The 17,739-nt window shown below is 34.1% G+C and overlaps 1 protein-coding gene and 1 pseudogene across 1 annotated transcript in view; both read right to left on the bottom strand.

Moving 5' to 3' along the window:
• Positions 1-17,739, bottom strand: part of LOC134244446 (atrial natriuretic peptide receptor 1-like) — a 58,174-nt gene that overhangs the window by 15,046 nt on the left and 25,389 nt on the right. The window contains exons 3-9 of the mRNA XM_062726708.1: positions 17,173-17,336; positions 12,831-13,077; positions 12,371-12,516; positions 11,984-12,139; positions 11,687-11,822; positions 5,834-5,928; positions 927-1,059 (exon numbers count right to left, since the gene is read on the bottom strand). Coding sequence (XP_062582692.1) covers positions 927-1,059; positions 5,834-5,928; positions 11,687-11,822; positions 11,984-12,139; positions 12,371-12,516; positions 12,831-13,077; positions 17,173-17,336 — 1,077 coding nt within the window. The remainder of the gene's footprint in view (positions 1-926; positions 1,060-5,833; positions 5,929-11,686; positions 11,823-11,983; positions 12,140-12,370; positions 12,517-12,830; positions 13,078-17,172; positions 17,337-17,739) is intronic.
• LOC134244465 (uncharacterized) lies at positions 9,785-11,424 on the bottom strand (annotated as a pseudogene).

Here is a 17,739-nt window from a genome sequence, read left to right as displayed (position 1 = left end):
TTTAGAGTCAAGCAATATTCTGGGCTGTAACCCGAACAGAAAACATGTACTCTACTCTCACGGTCCGCCATTGTGGCACTACTCTGGCGTCTGCCATTGTTACTCTTTTCTGAAGTCTGCCATTGTGGTTCAACTCTCAATTCTGCCATTGTGGTTCTAGTCTCAATTCGCCATTGTGGCTACACTCTCGAGTCTGCTATTCTGGTTCTACTCTCGAGTCCGCCACTGTGGCTGTACTCTCGAGTCTGCCATTTTGGTTCTACTCTCGAGTCTGCCATTGTGACACTACTCTCGGATTTGCTATTATGGCTTTATTCTTGAATCTGCCGTTGTGGCACTACTTTCTAGGATCTTCTAGTGCTTACAAAATACTAGAAGGTTGTTTGCACTATGCTTGGGTCAGAAGATTACAATGTTGGTATTTTGCCCGGTATTTCTTCAGTCCTCTGATGTCTTGCAAAGTTATGTTACACCAATATAATGTCAGCTGCAGTTTTTTTTCTTATCATATAGACTGTACGATGATTTGTCAATTTGAGCCTCTCACCCTCTCCCTCACTGGGCACTCTCCGGGTACTGCTGTACTGTTCTTTTTGTCCTCAAGCTTCCTTACTGTCCTTTTCAACGAGACTGAAACAATGGAATCTGCCCTATTATACATAAACCGATCCGTTCCTATTCGCTTTCTGTCCATTAAGTGTCACTGCTCATCGGTTGCCAGCCAGTCTTGTTTGGCAGCAAGTATCTACACTGTACTTCAAAAGCTACGCAATGGACAATGTCACCAAAGCGTGAAAGTAAAAATTTTTTAGAACAAGGAGCGTACAAATCATACCTTTGACTTTAAATTTATTTCTGTGTCCATTGCTCTGTATAACATCTTTTTTATCTTAATTGTACAAAATTTTAAATATCGGTTTACATACGGTGATCACAATATTCTCCCAGGAATCCACAGTGCGGTGTGTCTAAAGGTGGCTCCAGTCCATCGGGCCACTGTATTTTATGGAGAGGGTCTTCTCGAAAAACACCATTTTCAGTAAAGAAATAGCCAACAGTCTGAAACAAAAGGACAACATTCAATAGAAAATTACGACAACAGGAACCAAGAAAGAAGTAAATTATGGATCAATTGGATTATTAAATTACATTTTACAGTTCGACAATCTTATTTACGTTAAGACCATTTTTAGAATTCGCTTACGAACAAAGAGGTTGAAAAGTACAAACTTATAAAATACAAGATGTGTTTGTGAAGCACTGATACCTCATCCAATGGCGAGGGTTGAAATTTCTCAAAAGCAAATTAAGATCCAAGGTCAAAATTGTTGGTATCCAAAGGAGGTTCTTCTCTTTAACGGTTGAAAAGTTTTGGCCAAGGTTAATTTTTTTTTAAGTGGAACAAACTCTAAGGTCAAGGTCAAAATTATTGGTTTCCAAAGGATGGTAATGTCACAGGGAAATAACCTGTGACATACGAAAGTCTAAGTACTAACAGTTCAAAAGTAAGGGGTCAAAGTTAACGATTACATAGTTAATTCAATCTAATATGAATTTCATTACAATATTAAATTCCTATTTTCTTAACCAAAATAATTTGATACATACGTGTATGTAAAGCATTTGTACTCAGTTCCTTTTAAACCATTAAAATTGAGACAGAAGTTTTTTTGTCACAGGAAATAACCATATACTAGTACGAGTATAAGATGTAAAATATTCATAATTAATTACCGGTATTTTTTTATTTAATATCTTTCAAGAAATTTAAATCCTGTAGATGTTAAGATAACTTTTGTAGATGGATGCATTTTGGTACAAGCACAGAAAAACAATGTGACATTCTGATTTTAAAAGCTACCCTTTATCATAATTTCGAATTGAAATAAATATGTATGTCAGTGATTAATATTTCATTTATACCGAGATTATGCTGAGATTAAAAAAAAAGATATTTCTCTTCATTTTTAAAATTTTCTTAAAGTCATGGTAAGTCATCATATATCCATCTCTGAAAACAGTAAGCAAACTATTTTCTATTTGAATCTAGTTTTGTTTTTGTTGATGAAAATCAATATTGTTAAATTAAAAATGTGAAGTTTTCATATATTTTGGATTATAGATTTAAAGATTGATTTTCTTATTTTTATAAACAATGCGTCTTGTTTGTTTAATCAAGTGATCAATCTAATTGAGACAGCAGACAAAAAAACATGAACATGGCAATACACGGATCCCTGGAAAACTAGAGAAAAGCTCAGGTGCCTAAGATGAGTGAGCATCCCCTGTTGACCATTTACAAATGCATTAAGTCATGAGCATTGATCAAGTAAACTCCATAATCAATTTCAACATAAAAGCAATGACCTAGGAAATACAACTCTCATAGAAAACAGTTCAAGCAAAATAAGATGCATCACTGGGTTGTTTTTCAGAGCAAGGTCTGTATATCAACCATAGCACAAAACTTCGTCAATTTAAAATTGTCAATGAGTGTAATAAAAACATGCCTTTATTGTTTAGAATCAGTTGGATGACTTGATTCGTTTCACACGTGATTCATTTATTTTCATTGAGTGGAGTCAAAGACATTAGTTCAGATCAAGGAACTTTCATAATTAAAATCATATCTGTATTTATGCCCCCCACCTTCGAAGAAGGGAGGGCATATTGCTTTGCTGCTGTCTGTCGGTCGGTCGGCGGTCTGTCTGTCGGTCCACTTAGTTTCCGTTCATTTTATTTGCAACCGTTTAACATGCTGAAATGAAATTTGGTATACAGATATATCACATGAATATCTAGGTCAAGTTCAGTTTTGGGTACGGTCGCACCCTTTTTGACAGAGTTATGCCCCTTGGACTTAGAAAAATTTCAATTATTTGCAGTTTCCGTTCATTTTCTTCGCAACGGTTGTACATACTGAAATAAAATTTGGTATACAGATATATCAGATAAATATCTATAGGTCAAGTTCTGTTTTAGGTACGATCGCCTCATTTTTGACAGTTATGCACCTTGGACTTAGAAAAACTTCAATTATTTGCAGTTTCCGTTCATTTTCTTCGCAACCGTTGTACATTCTGTAATGAACTTTAGGGTACAGATTTATCAGATGAGTATCTAGGTCAAGTTCTGTTTTTGGTATGATTGCGCCATTTTTGATAGAGTTATGCCCCTTGGACTTAGAAAAAATTCCAATTATTTGCAGTTTCCTTTCATTTTCTTTGCCGAGGTTGCACATACTGAAATGATATTTGGTATACAGATTTATCAGATAATAATCTTGGTCAAGTTCTGTTTTGGGTACAATCCCACCATTTTTGACAGAGTTATGCGCTTTTGGACTTGGAAAAATTCCAATTTAGGGGGAGGGGGGCATAAGTGTTTCACAATCATCTCTTGTTCAATCATATAGTCTTGTTTTTCCATTTCGTGCATGATTTCAATGTACGACAAATTTAGCTTGTACTTGGCAGTGTATCATGAACACGGAGGGCTAAGAATTTCATGTGCATGTATTTGGTAATGAAATACCAATTGGTGAAAAAACGAGCTTCGACCAACTTCATTGCTAAATACAATCATGCCAATAGTTTAAATTCTTACTTTTGGACTCGAAAAAGGAAAATTCCAGAAGTAAAAAGTGTCTATGCTTTAAAGATTTATCAATCAAATCTGTCGCCTTTTTTTCTATATTCATATATATTTAATCTTAAGAATTGGTTGGAATAAATCATTCATTCCAGAGAATAAACTAAAAATGTTCAAATCTATAGTGCACGAAGAAGGAGGAAAACGGATATACCAGTAGCAATTGTACCATAGTTAGTTGTGATTTCTTTTGTTAAAAGTGTGGGTTTTCTGTACATAACCCACACTTTTCTATAACTCCGCCCATCGAGTCGGGACAAAAGAACTATTTATAAAACGATCATGCACGGTTTTTAAATGAAGCAATCATACGGGCTTGTTATAACAAATTTAGGAGAGTAAAAAGGAGTAAAAATTTTCAATTGTATACAGCATTTTGTAATAAATAACAGTTAAAAACGGCCATTAATACTTTACATACTTTAGTTAAAAGTGAAGAAAAAACTTCAGAAATCGCTTGATTTTTTAAACATTTTTTTAAATAGTGTAATGACCAGGGTGACGTTAGCTAAGTAGATTCTAATATATTGTTCGTTTGATAACCAACAAAAAAGCAAGTGTACACTACTGTACTTGAATAACATTTTCGATTGCGGATCTAATTTTCATTAAAATGAAATATACATAACCCCTAACAAACATTTCAATCAACGTACCACTGTGCACGGCAAAGTTTGTATCAGGTTTACAAAAATTTAAGTTAAACCAAGTTCATAATAAATTTAAATTACTACATGTAGTATGTAATTTTGACGATTGAAATTTACGAGAGAAAAAAAATCATATCAAATTAACATATATCATTGAAACTAAATTCGTTATTTTTTCAATTACATAAATCAAACTTTTTAAACGGGCCTAGATATGTTGAATTTTTATGTCGCTTTCGTGGCCCAGAGGTTAAAGCACCTGCCTTAGAGCCAAGAAATAAGGAGTTGAATCCCACTGTGGGACGTGGAGACCTATAAAGTATAAACAGAGGTACCGTGTCGCAGAAGGTGTTGACATGAAGATCCCTCACTGTTCAATGACCCTGAATGCCGAGTATAGGGCAAAACTTGTAGCAAAATTTAGAAAGTAGTGTATACAAATCACTTACCCTATATTCGATGGACGTGGTCAGAAGGACACGAAGAAGCTTAAAATCATATAAAATCCAAATACATCTTTGAAACAAAACACTTAATGTTTCAATCACACGAACCAGTCCGACCGATTCCTAAGCTGACTTACATGATTTTTGAAAACTATGGTACAAGTCATTTACCCCATATCACACTGTTGATTATGTGTAGATACCCGATGGGCGTGGTCATAAAGACAACTCGGGAGCTACGCTCCCTCGTGTCATTATTCGGGTATCTACACATAACCAACAGTATGATATGGGGTAACTACTACAAGGACAGCTGTGTGATTCAGTGCATTAAGAACTTGGTCATCCTTCATCTTGATCAAGAAACACGCTTTGTTAATATACTTAATGAAGCCAATAGCTTCATATTTTATACAAAGAATCACATCAAGTAGCACAAGTTTGACGACTGTCTCATTGTCAACTGTGCCATACAGTGGAAAGTTGACCCGATTCCAAAAGAAATCAGCTATAAAAGATATGTTAGACTTTGGTGACTTTAATTTGATAGCAGTGTTTTCTTCTTTCTCTGTGGAAGTTTGTAGGAAAGCAGGCTGTTATTATAGGAGTACAATCCAACTGTCTGTTGAAAAACCTGGTCTCCAAAGATTACATATATTTTGTCAATTCCAGCATGTTTTTTAAAAATATCAACTTCATTGTATTTGTCATAATTTGTGTGTAGAATCAAAATGATCAATGTTCAATTGCAAGGTAACTTTGTTGTTGAAAAATCAAAGAACTTGTTTAAAACTACTCTATATGATGAGCTTATACTTACAATAGATTTAATCGCATATGAAAAGCACCATAACGACGAAAATTGGACAGTTAGCAAAAATATTTTGACCCAACAATTGCTTGTGTTATATGCATTACTTCTCTGTGATCAAAATATTTTGGTGGAAAAGCTAGTGCGAGTGCTTTTCTTAGAAAAATGAGTACATTATAGTTGCATGCTGTTACGGAGCAACAACTCCAAAAGGTCGGAATTGTCATGGAAACTTGCAGACTTTATTAATTTATTAAAAAGATCATTCTACTTGCCATTAACTGAAAGTCGGATGTAGTTTGGATCTGTTCTATCTTGTAGCCCTGTTGTCTGTCGCCATTTGCATTGAGAGAAATATTCCCCGTAACGCCTAAGAATTAAATGAAAAATTCGTAAAAATTACACGTGGTAATTTATATAATTTACAGCATAGACAAGCAAAATGTGCCGTGAATCAAATCCGCCAACCCACTTTGTGACCCACGGAAATGTTGACCAAACTACAGAGTTTAACTAACCCTCGGGAAAAAAAAATCATTGAAAACAGTGCATGTTTGAAAAAGTTTTCGAAATATATACACTGTAAACACGAGGTAAATTTAACAATCTTAACTTTTATAATTTTCACTGGCATTTTATGAAAATTGCTAGAAGTAACAGGTTTTTGTCAAAAAGAGTGTCTTTTACTGGTGATTTTTTTTTGTAACGATCAAATTGGAAAATTTGTTATCAAGTTTCAATTTTATGAGTGAGTTATACTTACCAGTCATAAATATACATTAGGATATCTTCCCCTTATTAACGTTCATAACTCGCGGGCAAGCGTTAAAAAGAATAAGATTCAAACACTTATAAGACCGAGATCACATCTCAGGTGCTTGCCCAAATCAGTTCATATAGGCGGGCAACAGAACGTTCCCAACCTACATGAAAATACACCTTCCAAAAATAAATTTTTCTTAGGGGTGGAAGGTGGGAAAGTTGACTGGTAAGTATAACTCACTCATAAAATTGAAACTTGACAACAAATTTTCCAATTTTATTTCGTTTTATACTTACCAGTCATAAATATACATTAGGATAAATCAGATTCAAAAGCAATCTGAAATGGATGGAGGAAAAGAAAAATTTTCTTACCTCAAAAAATAAAATTTCAAGAACAGCAGTTTTCATCTGTCATTAGTTATGCCGTCCACCAAATACTATGTACACATATTGAGTGATTGGAAACTATATACAACAAATGTTCTCAAATGCAACTCGCCGAAGATGATCACATCTCTAACAACAAAGTCTATTTACACAGTAAACAAATATTGAAATAATTAATTATTTACAGAACATTTTAGAACTGGTACGCTGTCATCTACATCTCTCAGATAGAAATTGCAAAAAGTAGATTCTTGGCTCCAATCTGCAAAATCTAAAATTGACTTTATTGATGCACCATTAAATAAAGCCCAAGAAGGACCTATTGCTCTTGTACTATGTCCTTTCACTTTAGATTTTTGTTTGTTTTCGTAAGCCATATGTATAGTTTGAACAATCCATTTTGAAATGGTCTGAGATGTCACAGCTTGATGTGGCTCAAGTAAACTCAGAAATAATTTATTGCAATCTGTTTTCAGTTTTTTTCTATGAGTTTCTGTTTTCTTCAAATAGAAAAACAAAGATCTTTTTGGATCCAGTAACTTGTTTTCTGAAAATGTGGGAACAAATATTTTTGCTCCAAAATGGTTGGGTCTATCTTGCTTCGCCAAACCTTCTCTGATGAAAGTTACTCCTTTTTTCTGAACATTGACAAATCCTTCCCCCAGTCTGAGAGATTGTAGATCACTGCATCTCCTGAAAGTAGTAATAGCTATCAGAAAAATAGTTTTGTACGTCAAATGTTTCAATGATGCATTTTTTATAGGTTCAAAAGGAGCAACTTGCAACATATCAAGAACCCTTGGTAAATCCCACTCTGGGACTAGTCTAACTTTTGGTGGTCTGGAATTAAAGACTCCTTTGATGAGTCTGATAATGTAAGGATGTTGTCCTACAGAAACATTATCTACTGGAGGTAGTACTGAGGACAGCATTGACCTGTAACCTGCAATAGTTCTATACTGAAGACCTTTGGTATACTTATCTGTCAAAAAACTTGCTACTTCAACTAAAGAGGCTGAATAGGGATCAATTTCCCTTGAACTACACCAGCTACTGAATTGTTTGAATTTACAGGAATAATCTTTTTGTGTTCCTGTTCGCCAACTTGCTGCCAAAAGGGTTCTAGTGTCTTTAGAAAACCCTTTCTTTTTGAAACCTCTGTCGATAGAAGCCATGCAGTTAGTTGAAATACTTCTGGATTTGGATGATAAATTTTTGTGTTTGGTTGTTGAAGTAAATTTGGAATATTTGGAAGTCTTTTTGGTATTGAGATTAAAAGCTGAAGTAGATCTGTGTACCAAGGTCTCCGTGGCCAACAGGGAGCTATCAGAATTACTTGACAATTGAACTGTCTGATGTACTGAAGAACTTTGGGAATTAGACAAATCGGAGGGTAAGCATACAGAAACATCCCCTCCCAAGATATCGTCAGGGCATCCAATGCATATGCTTGGCTGTGAGGAAACCAAGTGCAAAAGATCTGCGTTTGACGATTGTGAATAGATGCAAACATGTCTATCAGAGGTTGACCCCATAATAGAAAAATTCTCTGAACAATTTGTCTGTTCAACATCCATTCTGTTTGTCTGATCTTGACCCTGCTCAAATGGTCTGCCAGAATATTTGATTTTCCTGCTATGTGAGCAGCTTTCAACTTGATATTGTGACCTATTGCCCAGTTCCACAAATCCCATGTCTGATAACAAAGACGTGGAGATTTGGTTCCTCCCTGTTTGTTGATGTATTGAACCACTGTCGTATTGTCGCATCTGATCAAAACTGTTCTGTTTTGTACTTGTTTTTGAAAATGTTTCAGAGTTAAAAACACTGCTTCCATCTCTAGACAATTGATATGAAGACCTTTGTGACAACTGTCCCAATGTCCTTGAACTATTTGATTGTTTAGGTGACCCCCCCACCCTGTCAAGGATGCATCTGTGGTTATGGTCACCCCAATTTCTTCCAGTTGCAAAGATCTGCCCCTGGAAATGTTCACTGAATATAACCACCATTGTAGGTGTTGTATTAGATGTGGTGTAATAGGGACTATTTTCTCCAAATCTAGAGAGCTTGGTTTCCAAAAACTTAGTAGATGTAACTGAGCAGGTCTCATGTAAAGACGAGCATTTGGAATAAGATCTATGCATGAGGCTACTATTCCCAACCATTGTAGAAAATCTTTGGCTGTTTTCTGACCCTGCATTAACATTTTGGTTGATTGTACCAATTTTATCAATCTGTCTTGAGATGGAAGTACTATTTTTTGTCTGAATAAAAACAAAGCTCCCAGGTATACAATTTCCTGAGTGGGTTCTAGACAAGACTTCTCTTTGTTTATTATGAAACCTAGTGAAACCAATAGATTTAGGCACTTCTGTCGATCTTGATATAACATTTCTCTTGATTGGTTTACTATTAACCAATCGTCTAGGTAAACTACTAGACGAATATTGTGTGTTCTCAAATATGCTGCTACTACAGACACCATTTTGGTGAAAACTCGAGGTGCTGATGTTGGGCCGAAACACATTGTTTTCCATTGATAACACTGGTTTTCTACACAAAATCTTAGAAATTTTCGATGTTTTGAAAATATTGGAATGTGTAGATATGCATCTGTTAAATCGATTGAAATTGCCCAATCGTTTGGTTTCACTAGATTTAACACTTTGTTTAAAGTGTCCATTTTGAAATGTTGCTTCTTGAGATACTGGTTGAGGGGTCTCAAATTTATGATGGGTCTCATTTTGCCACCCTTTTTGGGGACAAGGAAAAATGTACTGTAAAAACCTGTTTGACTCTCCTGATTTGAGACAGGTTCTATTGCATTTTTTTCTAATAAATCTTCTACCTCTTTTAACAAACAATGTTTTTGTATTTGAGGGATTGTTGTTTTCTTTACCCCTAAAAACTGGGGTTTTTGAAGAAATTCTAGTTTGTAACCCTCGTTGATTATTGATAATACCCAACTGTCTTGAGTTACAAGATTCCAGTTTTCTACAAAAAGTTTGAGACGACCCCCAACTGGTATCTCGGGAAGCATTGCAATTTTGGTTACCTGTTCTAATCTCTAGTCATTTATTAGATTTCTTTGGGATCCGAAAGGAGCCAATTCTGTCTACTGTAGCAGATGTAGACGTATTTCTCGAATTGTCCTCTCTTGGTTTGTAGTCATAAGACCGTCTTGAGTAATTGGGTCTCTGAGTAGCTGTTCTGTAACTGTTATTCAACACAGTAGTAGTTCTGGGTTTTTTAAAATTTCCAGAGTTTTCAGCAGAATTTTCTGAAAATTTGCGTTTCTGATTTTTTTCATTCCATTCTGGAATTAAATCCTTAAGAGAATCTTTCTGCTCTTTCCTTTCATTTAGTTTCTCTTCTAATTTCTTGCCAAAGACGCCATCTTCTGAAAGAGGCAGGCAAATAATTTTGCTATGAATATCCTTCAAGGTATATAATCCAGAGTCTTGTGCTGCAGTTTTCCTTCTTATAAGATGGTGAAAAGCCCCTTCTCCCCATTTGATCTAGTGCCTTGGTAGACATGGAGAAAATGTCTTTAATTGCTTGAACTGTGTCCGCATCTTGACAAGTTATAGAATCTAACAACGTTCCTAAAGCTTGCTGCATGTAGCTTAATGAAATAATACCCATACGGGCAGCTATCTGTCCCTGATATGCCAAAGTTTCAATACTTTTGTACGGCTGGGAAATTAAATGTTTACTTTTCCCCCAACCTTTGGTTTTATTTCCGTGTTTTTTTCTTAACATTGGTTCTAAAATGTCATCTAGCCCTGGAACTTGTAGAAATGCTGCCGAGTTTGGATGAACAGGGAAACATTGTCTATATTCATCTCTATAAGCAGACAAGCGTTCAGGATCAGTAATTCTCCATGACTTTTTCAAGATCTCCTCTTGTGTTTTGTCTAAAACTAATCCAGTTTTTTCTTCCTCTGAAGACGAAACATTGCCAAAAATATCAGTTAGAGTTTTTGTATGCTCGTCACTTTTATTGATCAAGTTCTGAAATCTATTGTTGTTGTTGCTGTCCAACTTATGTTGATTGTTATCAAAATCATGGGCAGTAATAGATTCCTCTTGAACTGAGGATATCACCCAATAGCTCACGTACTTCTCTGACACTTGGAGCTAATGATATCATATCGTCCATTTCAGGCACACTTAATGTCCCTTCAATTTGGACTTCACTTTCCAAAGGTATAATCGGACGCATTCCAGATGAATCGTCTACATTTGATACCATGGGCTCAGGTCTCCGCGTGGATAAACCACCGGTATCCTTCCGCTAACGAATTATGAGACACGTTTGTCTCGTGTACATTATGAGAAGCTGTATTCTCTAAAACACTGCTGGACAAAGTTTGAATACTTTCTCTTAAAAAATTCATCATAGTGTCTAACCTTTCGTTGACTCTGTTTTCTAATTGTTCCATTTTCTCGTTAGCTTTGCTGGAGGATTTCCTACCGGACCGCGGTTTTTTTCCTTTGGCCTCCATTACTGACTGTAAATTCTGGAATTCCGAGCCCGAATTTAATTCGTCGTTCGAAATAAAACTGGCTTCTTCCATACTTAAACTAAGAGCATAAGAGAGTATCTATACCAATACCTTATACAAATACAAAGTATTTGTATCACTCCGTGGCTGAGAAATCTCTGCCAAAAAAAATATGAACGTTCTGTTGCACGCCGGAAGATGAACTGATTTGGGCAAGCACCTGAGATGTGATCTCGGTCTTATAAGTGTTTGAATCTTATTCTTTTTAACGCTTGCCCGCGAGTTATGAACGTTAATAAGGGGAAGATATCCTAATGTATATTTATGACTGGTAAGTATAACGAACGAAATAAAATTTAATCACTGAAAAGTACGTGACAGTGCCTGGTCAACCATCCATCATGTAAGTCATTGGTTTACATGTTGTTTAACCTCTAAGATGCTTTATTATAACATCGGGCTTACTTGTAAACGTATTCCCCCATATTCTTGAGGCAATCAGTTGGCCATCAGACGAATCCTTTCCCTCTGTTGATGTCATGTTGACAGATATAGCATACGTGTACATGGCTTCATAAAGATTGGAGGCTGGATACGGAACCTTAATTTTGACAATAAAATGTCAGTTAAATTAATATCATTTTTTATATTTAGAATACAATTCAGCATTTTCCCTTGCTGTGGAATATGCATACAAACTTTTTTTTTGTAATTACTTCAGGATGAAAAAAGAAATTCAACATGGCAGCACATTCCACTCACCTCTTCATCAGCTTTGTACGTGTAATTAAACAATTCTAGTGACTTCATTCTAACTCTTTCAGTAAAGTTCCTGTAATCGTTCGTATTTGGTGTAAAATACGAGATAAACATTATTGACTGGTAAGCATTTTTAGCCTTTTCATCATCAGTATCATTCTGAAAGTATTTCAACAGTTCTTAATTAATAAATTACACATTAAGAAGTTCAACACCAACAAAAGACTGTAATCATATTTATGTTTGACTGAGTATCTATATTAGCGCTTTAGCGAAAAATTAACTTTCGCTCTTTCATCTCTTGCAAATATACTCATGAATACCAAATTTTATTCTCTTGCAAAAAGTCTTTAATTTTAACTTATCAATGGAACCAACACAAATACCAACCTGTTTCCAAGAAATGTCGCCAAATGTGTTCTTATGGAAGTAATAGTATACACAGATAAACATGTATTTCTGCTTTATCAGACCCATATCATAAGCGTGGATCATTATTTTCCGCAGTGTCTCCCCTCTAACCGCCAATACAATAACTGAAAGTAAAAGAAAATAATCACAATTTAGGAAACACAGAATCCTGGACATCGCATAGTGCGCAGTTTTTGGCAACGATCATTCATTTTCTAAAGTTTTGTTCTCTACAAAATTTAAAATAATTGTAATATTTTTAAAACGTAAATAAATTTATTTTCATTTTTAGATAGATGTTATGAATTGAGACAAATGAAAATCTGAATTATATTTGATTTAAAATTGAAAATCAAATATCAGAACTCTGTCATGATATTTTAAAAGTACATGTAAATGTTTCCAGCATTTTAGTATATTAATTAGCTAATATTCTCACTTCTAGATGTTAATGCAACTTGCTCTAATGTTTTATATAGGTCGTCGGTTTCGTTTATGGTTTTAGAAATGGCAACATTCATTCCATCAGCTGACGCCATGCTTTCAATGGCATCTCTTGTGTATATCCAGATCTTGTCCGTATGCATTTGAGCAATTATTCCAATTCGATGCCAGGAAAAGGATTTCATAATACCACTTACAGCTAATCCAACTTTATCAAAAGTTCCTAAGAATCTTGTCAATGTCTGAAAATTAAAGAGAATAGATAAGAGTTGTTTAGGCTTATATTCTATGACTATTATATATATATTTAAAAATATTATTTTCAATATTTATAGAATAATTTTAAAAAATAACTTTCAATTTGTATTTTGTGTTACAATTTCTAGATTAATTACATGTTAAGATTTAAGTCAAGGTGAAGTCATAAATCCGTAGACAACTCAGTGTATAAGTAATGGCCTAACAACGAGTATGAAAAATGCTAGTCAGCATTTGACTTGATAGATTGTCAGCTGACAAGATCATTGAATTGACCACAGAACTTACGAAATGATAACTCTAAAATGCTGATATTCTTGTTCCATCAACTTGTTTTTCAATAACTTAAATCGTTTAGATAATTCTTCGTACGTAGAGCATGCTTGCGTATCGAATCAACTGAGATATATAATATATATGGGATATATATAAACCAAGTATGCAAGTATAAAGGGTATACTGCTGCGTAAAAAGTTGACGATTGTTTCAATGTTGAAGTGATCACGTGTATCATAAGGCTTTGTTGTTAGGGAACCATTAACGTCTTTTTTCTGGTGACATATACGAATATGAAACAAATACATGTATTTCAATTTTCCATGAAGATAAGCTCTAGACATTTTATGACCTAAGTAGGGGTTCTTTACATTCAACCATGTAAAATAAAATAAAATAATGTGCGTTTTTTTTTTTCAGGTACACATAGACAGACGTTAAAAATTAGATTTGGGAATCTTAGTTAGTTAAATGAGCTTACGGTTGTTGTCTTTGGGCATGATCAATGGGCACGGGAGGTTTATTCTAGTCTAAATACTGTGTGTATGTCTTTTTGCATTCTACTTTTAAGGTTGTGGCATTTTTGGAATATTTAACAAGACACAACTCCCTCTGTTGAAGTATGATATCGTGCTTTTACATGTAGTTTGTTGTATCTTTAACTTTTTATATGTTTTTTTTTCTTGGTGTAATAATGTCATTCATTAGTTGATTGAATAAATGACCATTCCATTTCCTTAACATTTAGTTTTGTTTTCTTGTGTCAAACTGAGCCACCTTAGAATTTATCCATAATAGGACTTCTCTCGTCGTTCGTATCGTTAACGGTATGTTTGCATGAGGTAGCATTGTCATTTAGTGAACAAACAAACTGTATAATCAATGTATCCTCACTACTGAATCACCAAAACACTTTTTATTACATAATGGTATTGTATAACAAAACAATTTTAACTAATGCTAAGATATATGCGTTTTGTAACATATAAATCAAAGCTATATAATTTTATTTAACATATTATATATCTGTCGCGCTACAAATGTTTTATGCAGGAACAAATGCGTATTTATATAAAACTTTCATTGTGACTTAAAAAACTTACGAAATACACATTAAATATAGTCATACTTCTAATGAATTTTAAAATTAAAACATATCTTTGTAAACAGGACGTCATGAGAAAAAATGATTAAAGTGTTACCTCATGGATGTTTAACATTGTTTTGAAAAAAAAAAAACCTTTGAAATAAATTTGCTAACCAAATGAATAATATATCAGAAAAGATAAAAGTTCATGATGGCACTGTATTTCCAATATCTGTCTAGAATGCAAAGAGATCAGTATTTCAAAGATGTTAAAAAGATATATCATGTTGTATTAAAAAAAATACGACTCTCGATAGGGCTCAATTTATAGCTTAGAGAACAATATTGGTATAGATTCTAAAAATCAAAGGAAAGAAATGTCTTAATGTCCAGACATTCCTTTTTTGTATTATTTATGGTTGTCTTTATAATTGAAGAATTGTGTCTACCTACTTTTTTTTTCAAATCAAGGACGTCGAAAGTAATCTCCTTTTCAAATTTGAATAATGCTCATATTCAACGTATAAATAAAGATGGTTCTAAAATTTATTTAAGCTAGAACTTATGCTGACAGTTTTCGATAATGTTCAGTATAGGAAAAGTTGCACTTTAAATATACACAATAAACTATGTTATGATATATAGGTGTACAATATTTTTTAATATTAGGGAGTTTAAAGGAGTATTTTCTCCTGAATCTTGAATTGTTGCCTGCAGTTAAAATCAAGTTTGTAGGCGATAGTACTTTTAGTTACATGAACGTGGCAACTTGGATATACAAATGTTTATGATTCCCAGTGATTCAATACACTGTCTGTTATACGTGCGAAAAAAATCTTAAATGTGCAAGCTATTGAAAAATGAGTCGATGGTATAAAAATGTCAACAATCTTGATTAAAGTCGACATCTCACAATTTCTGTGTTCATTGCAATTTTCTCTGGACTTCCCCGTTTATTCATTCATGAGAATACGGCGGGTATGATCAGTCAACAGATGATGGTTTCTACTCCGTGGCATCTGATCCCTACTCTGATGTTGTAGAGGTCCTTATGTGCTCTGCTTCATTATTTTAACTGATTCAATGGACTTCTAGCATGATTATGATTTGTTGTCTTCGTAATTCGTTTTGTTCTCCCAGAACCAATGTTTATTATTGAGAGCAGATACTGTGTAATCACAAATTTTCTTGGGGTTTAATTTTTGTTGTTTTCTAGGTATGAAGAGACCCACGAATTCATGTCCTTCACGAAATGTAAAATATTACAGAAAAAAACAACTAGTATACTCAACAATTCTTTATCCACGAAATCAAATACCCACAAACCAAGAGATTTTCTTCAAACCACGAAAATTTGACCTCACAAAAATATGATTTTACAGTAGCTAAATTTGATATTTGTCAAGCGTCAATTCTGCTGAATGGTGTGATCTGGTAAAATAAGCAATGAAGTTCATTATGTTTTACGTAATATTTTCGACTTCATAATTAAGATGGGTTAATAATTGAGCCATTCTTTCTTTTTTGAGGTGTTCTCGATATTTGATATCTAACTAGGATTCGAACAATATAATTATAATTTACTTATTTAGGGGCTAAATATACGAGTATATATACTGATTTGCATTTGAAAATTGCAACTTTTCAGAAAGAGCCAGACAGTGTAAAGTAAGCAAAAAGCAAGTGTAGGTCGAACATAAAAAAAGATGAAAGAACAGTCTTTAACCTGTTTTAGCCACGTCTGCACTAGAGGTTTCATATCAAGCGTATACTTTGATTTCATCTAGTTCTGAGGGTATTTTAAGGTTAATTGCACAATAAGACTCCTATAATGATCATTACGGATTTCTTTTTTCACGCAAAGAAAAAAAAAGGTCTGTGAGAAGTTAGAGATCTGAAGTGATTCAAAATAAGATCCTAAACATCGTCAAAAATATGCTGTCGCCTTTCTTGTTATTTTTAATCTCTTTAAGACGGGAAAATTGAAAGGGAGGGGTTACTGTGTAATAATTGGGGCAAATATGATACAAAAATACGGTTTCTAAAATATGGAAGTAATTCAAATAATAAAATTTTATCCCTCCTGAAATAGGAATTCCATGGAGTAACTGAATTACACCTCTTAAATGCTTATTGTGTCGTCATGAACTTGTGCATTTTCTTTCAGGTAAAATTGAGCACATGCATCAGAAATATGATTTTTTTTAAAAGGATTTTACAGACATATCCGAAAACGGAAGTGGACGACGGGTGTGGACACTGTTTTCTTAAGGAAGAAACCCACTGAATAAGTCATTTTGAGGCTTTTTCTGTTTAAAACTCAGAAAAGTACATGTACCAAGGTGGGGTGTCCAATAGGAGCCTCCTTTGTGCCATGTTCTTTCATAATTTATCACATTCACAAATTCTTATTCATATTTAAGCCAATATCATATGTTTTTGAAAACATTTAATTTTGAGGACACGATTAAACCCAAACTGTTAGAAGTATAGGACATTGTATGTACGTGTACGAAGCAGGATGGATTAACCTACTTGTCATCTATGAAATGATTTCTTCCTTTTTTATGTATTTTTGGCTTCAATGTTTTTGCAAACTATGGATTAGTTGTTTTTGTTATCAACAAAAGACATCTGCTACAGTGTAGCAGCAAAATCCAGGCACACACATTTATTAAGACGACTAATTAAAGACTCTTGAAAATAGATTTCATACCGTGAACACATCTTTATTGAGCATTTCTGTATCTTGGCAAACTCCTGAGAAACACGCAATGTTATAATAAGCAGCTAGTCGTCCCACAAAACTGCACACTTGTGAACACTGAGGACCAATAATGGCACTGTAATTTCTCTTCCGCAACATATCGCTAGTGATTCCTAAAACAAAAGCATATGAAGCTGAAAGCAACAACTAATGACAACGTTCTTTTGTTATTTGACAGACCGCTTCCGTTTCTAAAAAGGAAATTTAAAAAGCTTCCTCGTCAGTTTTCACGTAAAGCAAATGGTTTTGAGGAACTCGAGATATTATGATGAAAAATTAAAAAACACAAAGGGGAAAGGAGTTAGAAAAATCTGTATTAATCCCGCGCCCAAATGAGCCTTAATTTATGATTTACGTTATTGAGTAAACATAATAAGGAAACGTTTTTTTCGTCTAAGTTTTGTTCTTTTCATTATTATGCTGTTTCTCGTTCCTTTGGTGTACTTTTAAACGACGTTATTACAATTGTAGAAGACAATGATTCTAATTGATAGGAATGTCTGATTCATGTTCCTG

The sequence above is a fragment of the Saccostrea cucullata genome, unplaced genomic scaffold, assembly GCF_032062105.1.
Source record: "Saccostrea cucullata isolate Sc308-1 unplaced genomic scaffold, CSIRO_AGI_Scuc_v1 ctg359, whole genome shotgun sequence".
Lineage (NCBI taxonomy): Eukaryota > Metazoa > Mollusca > Bivalvia > Ostreida > Ostreidae > Saccostrea > Saccostrea cuccullata.
Note: the sequence above shows the minus strand (reverse complement) of the source record. Positions and strands in the feature narration are given on the sequence as shown.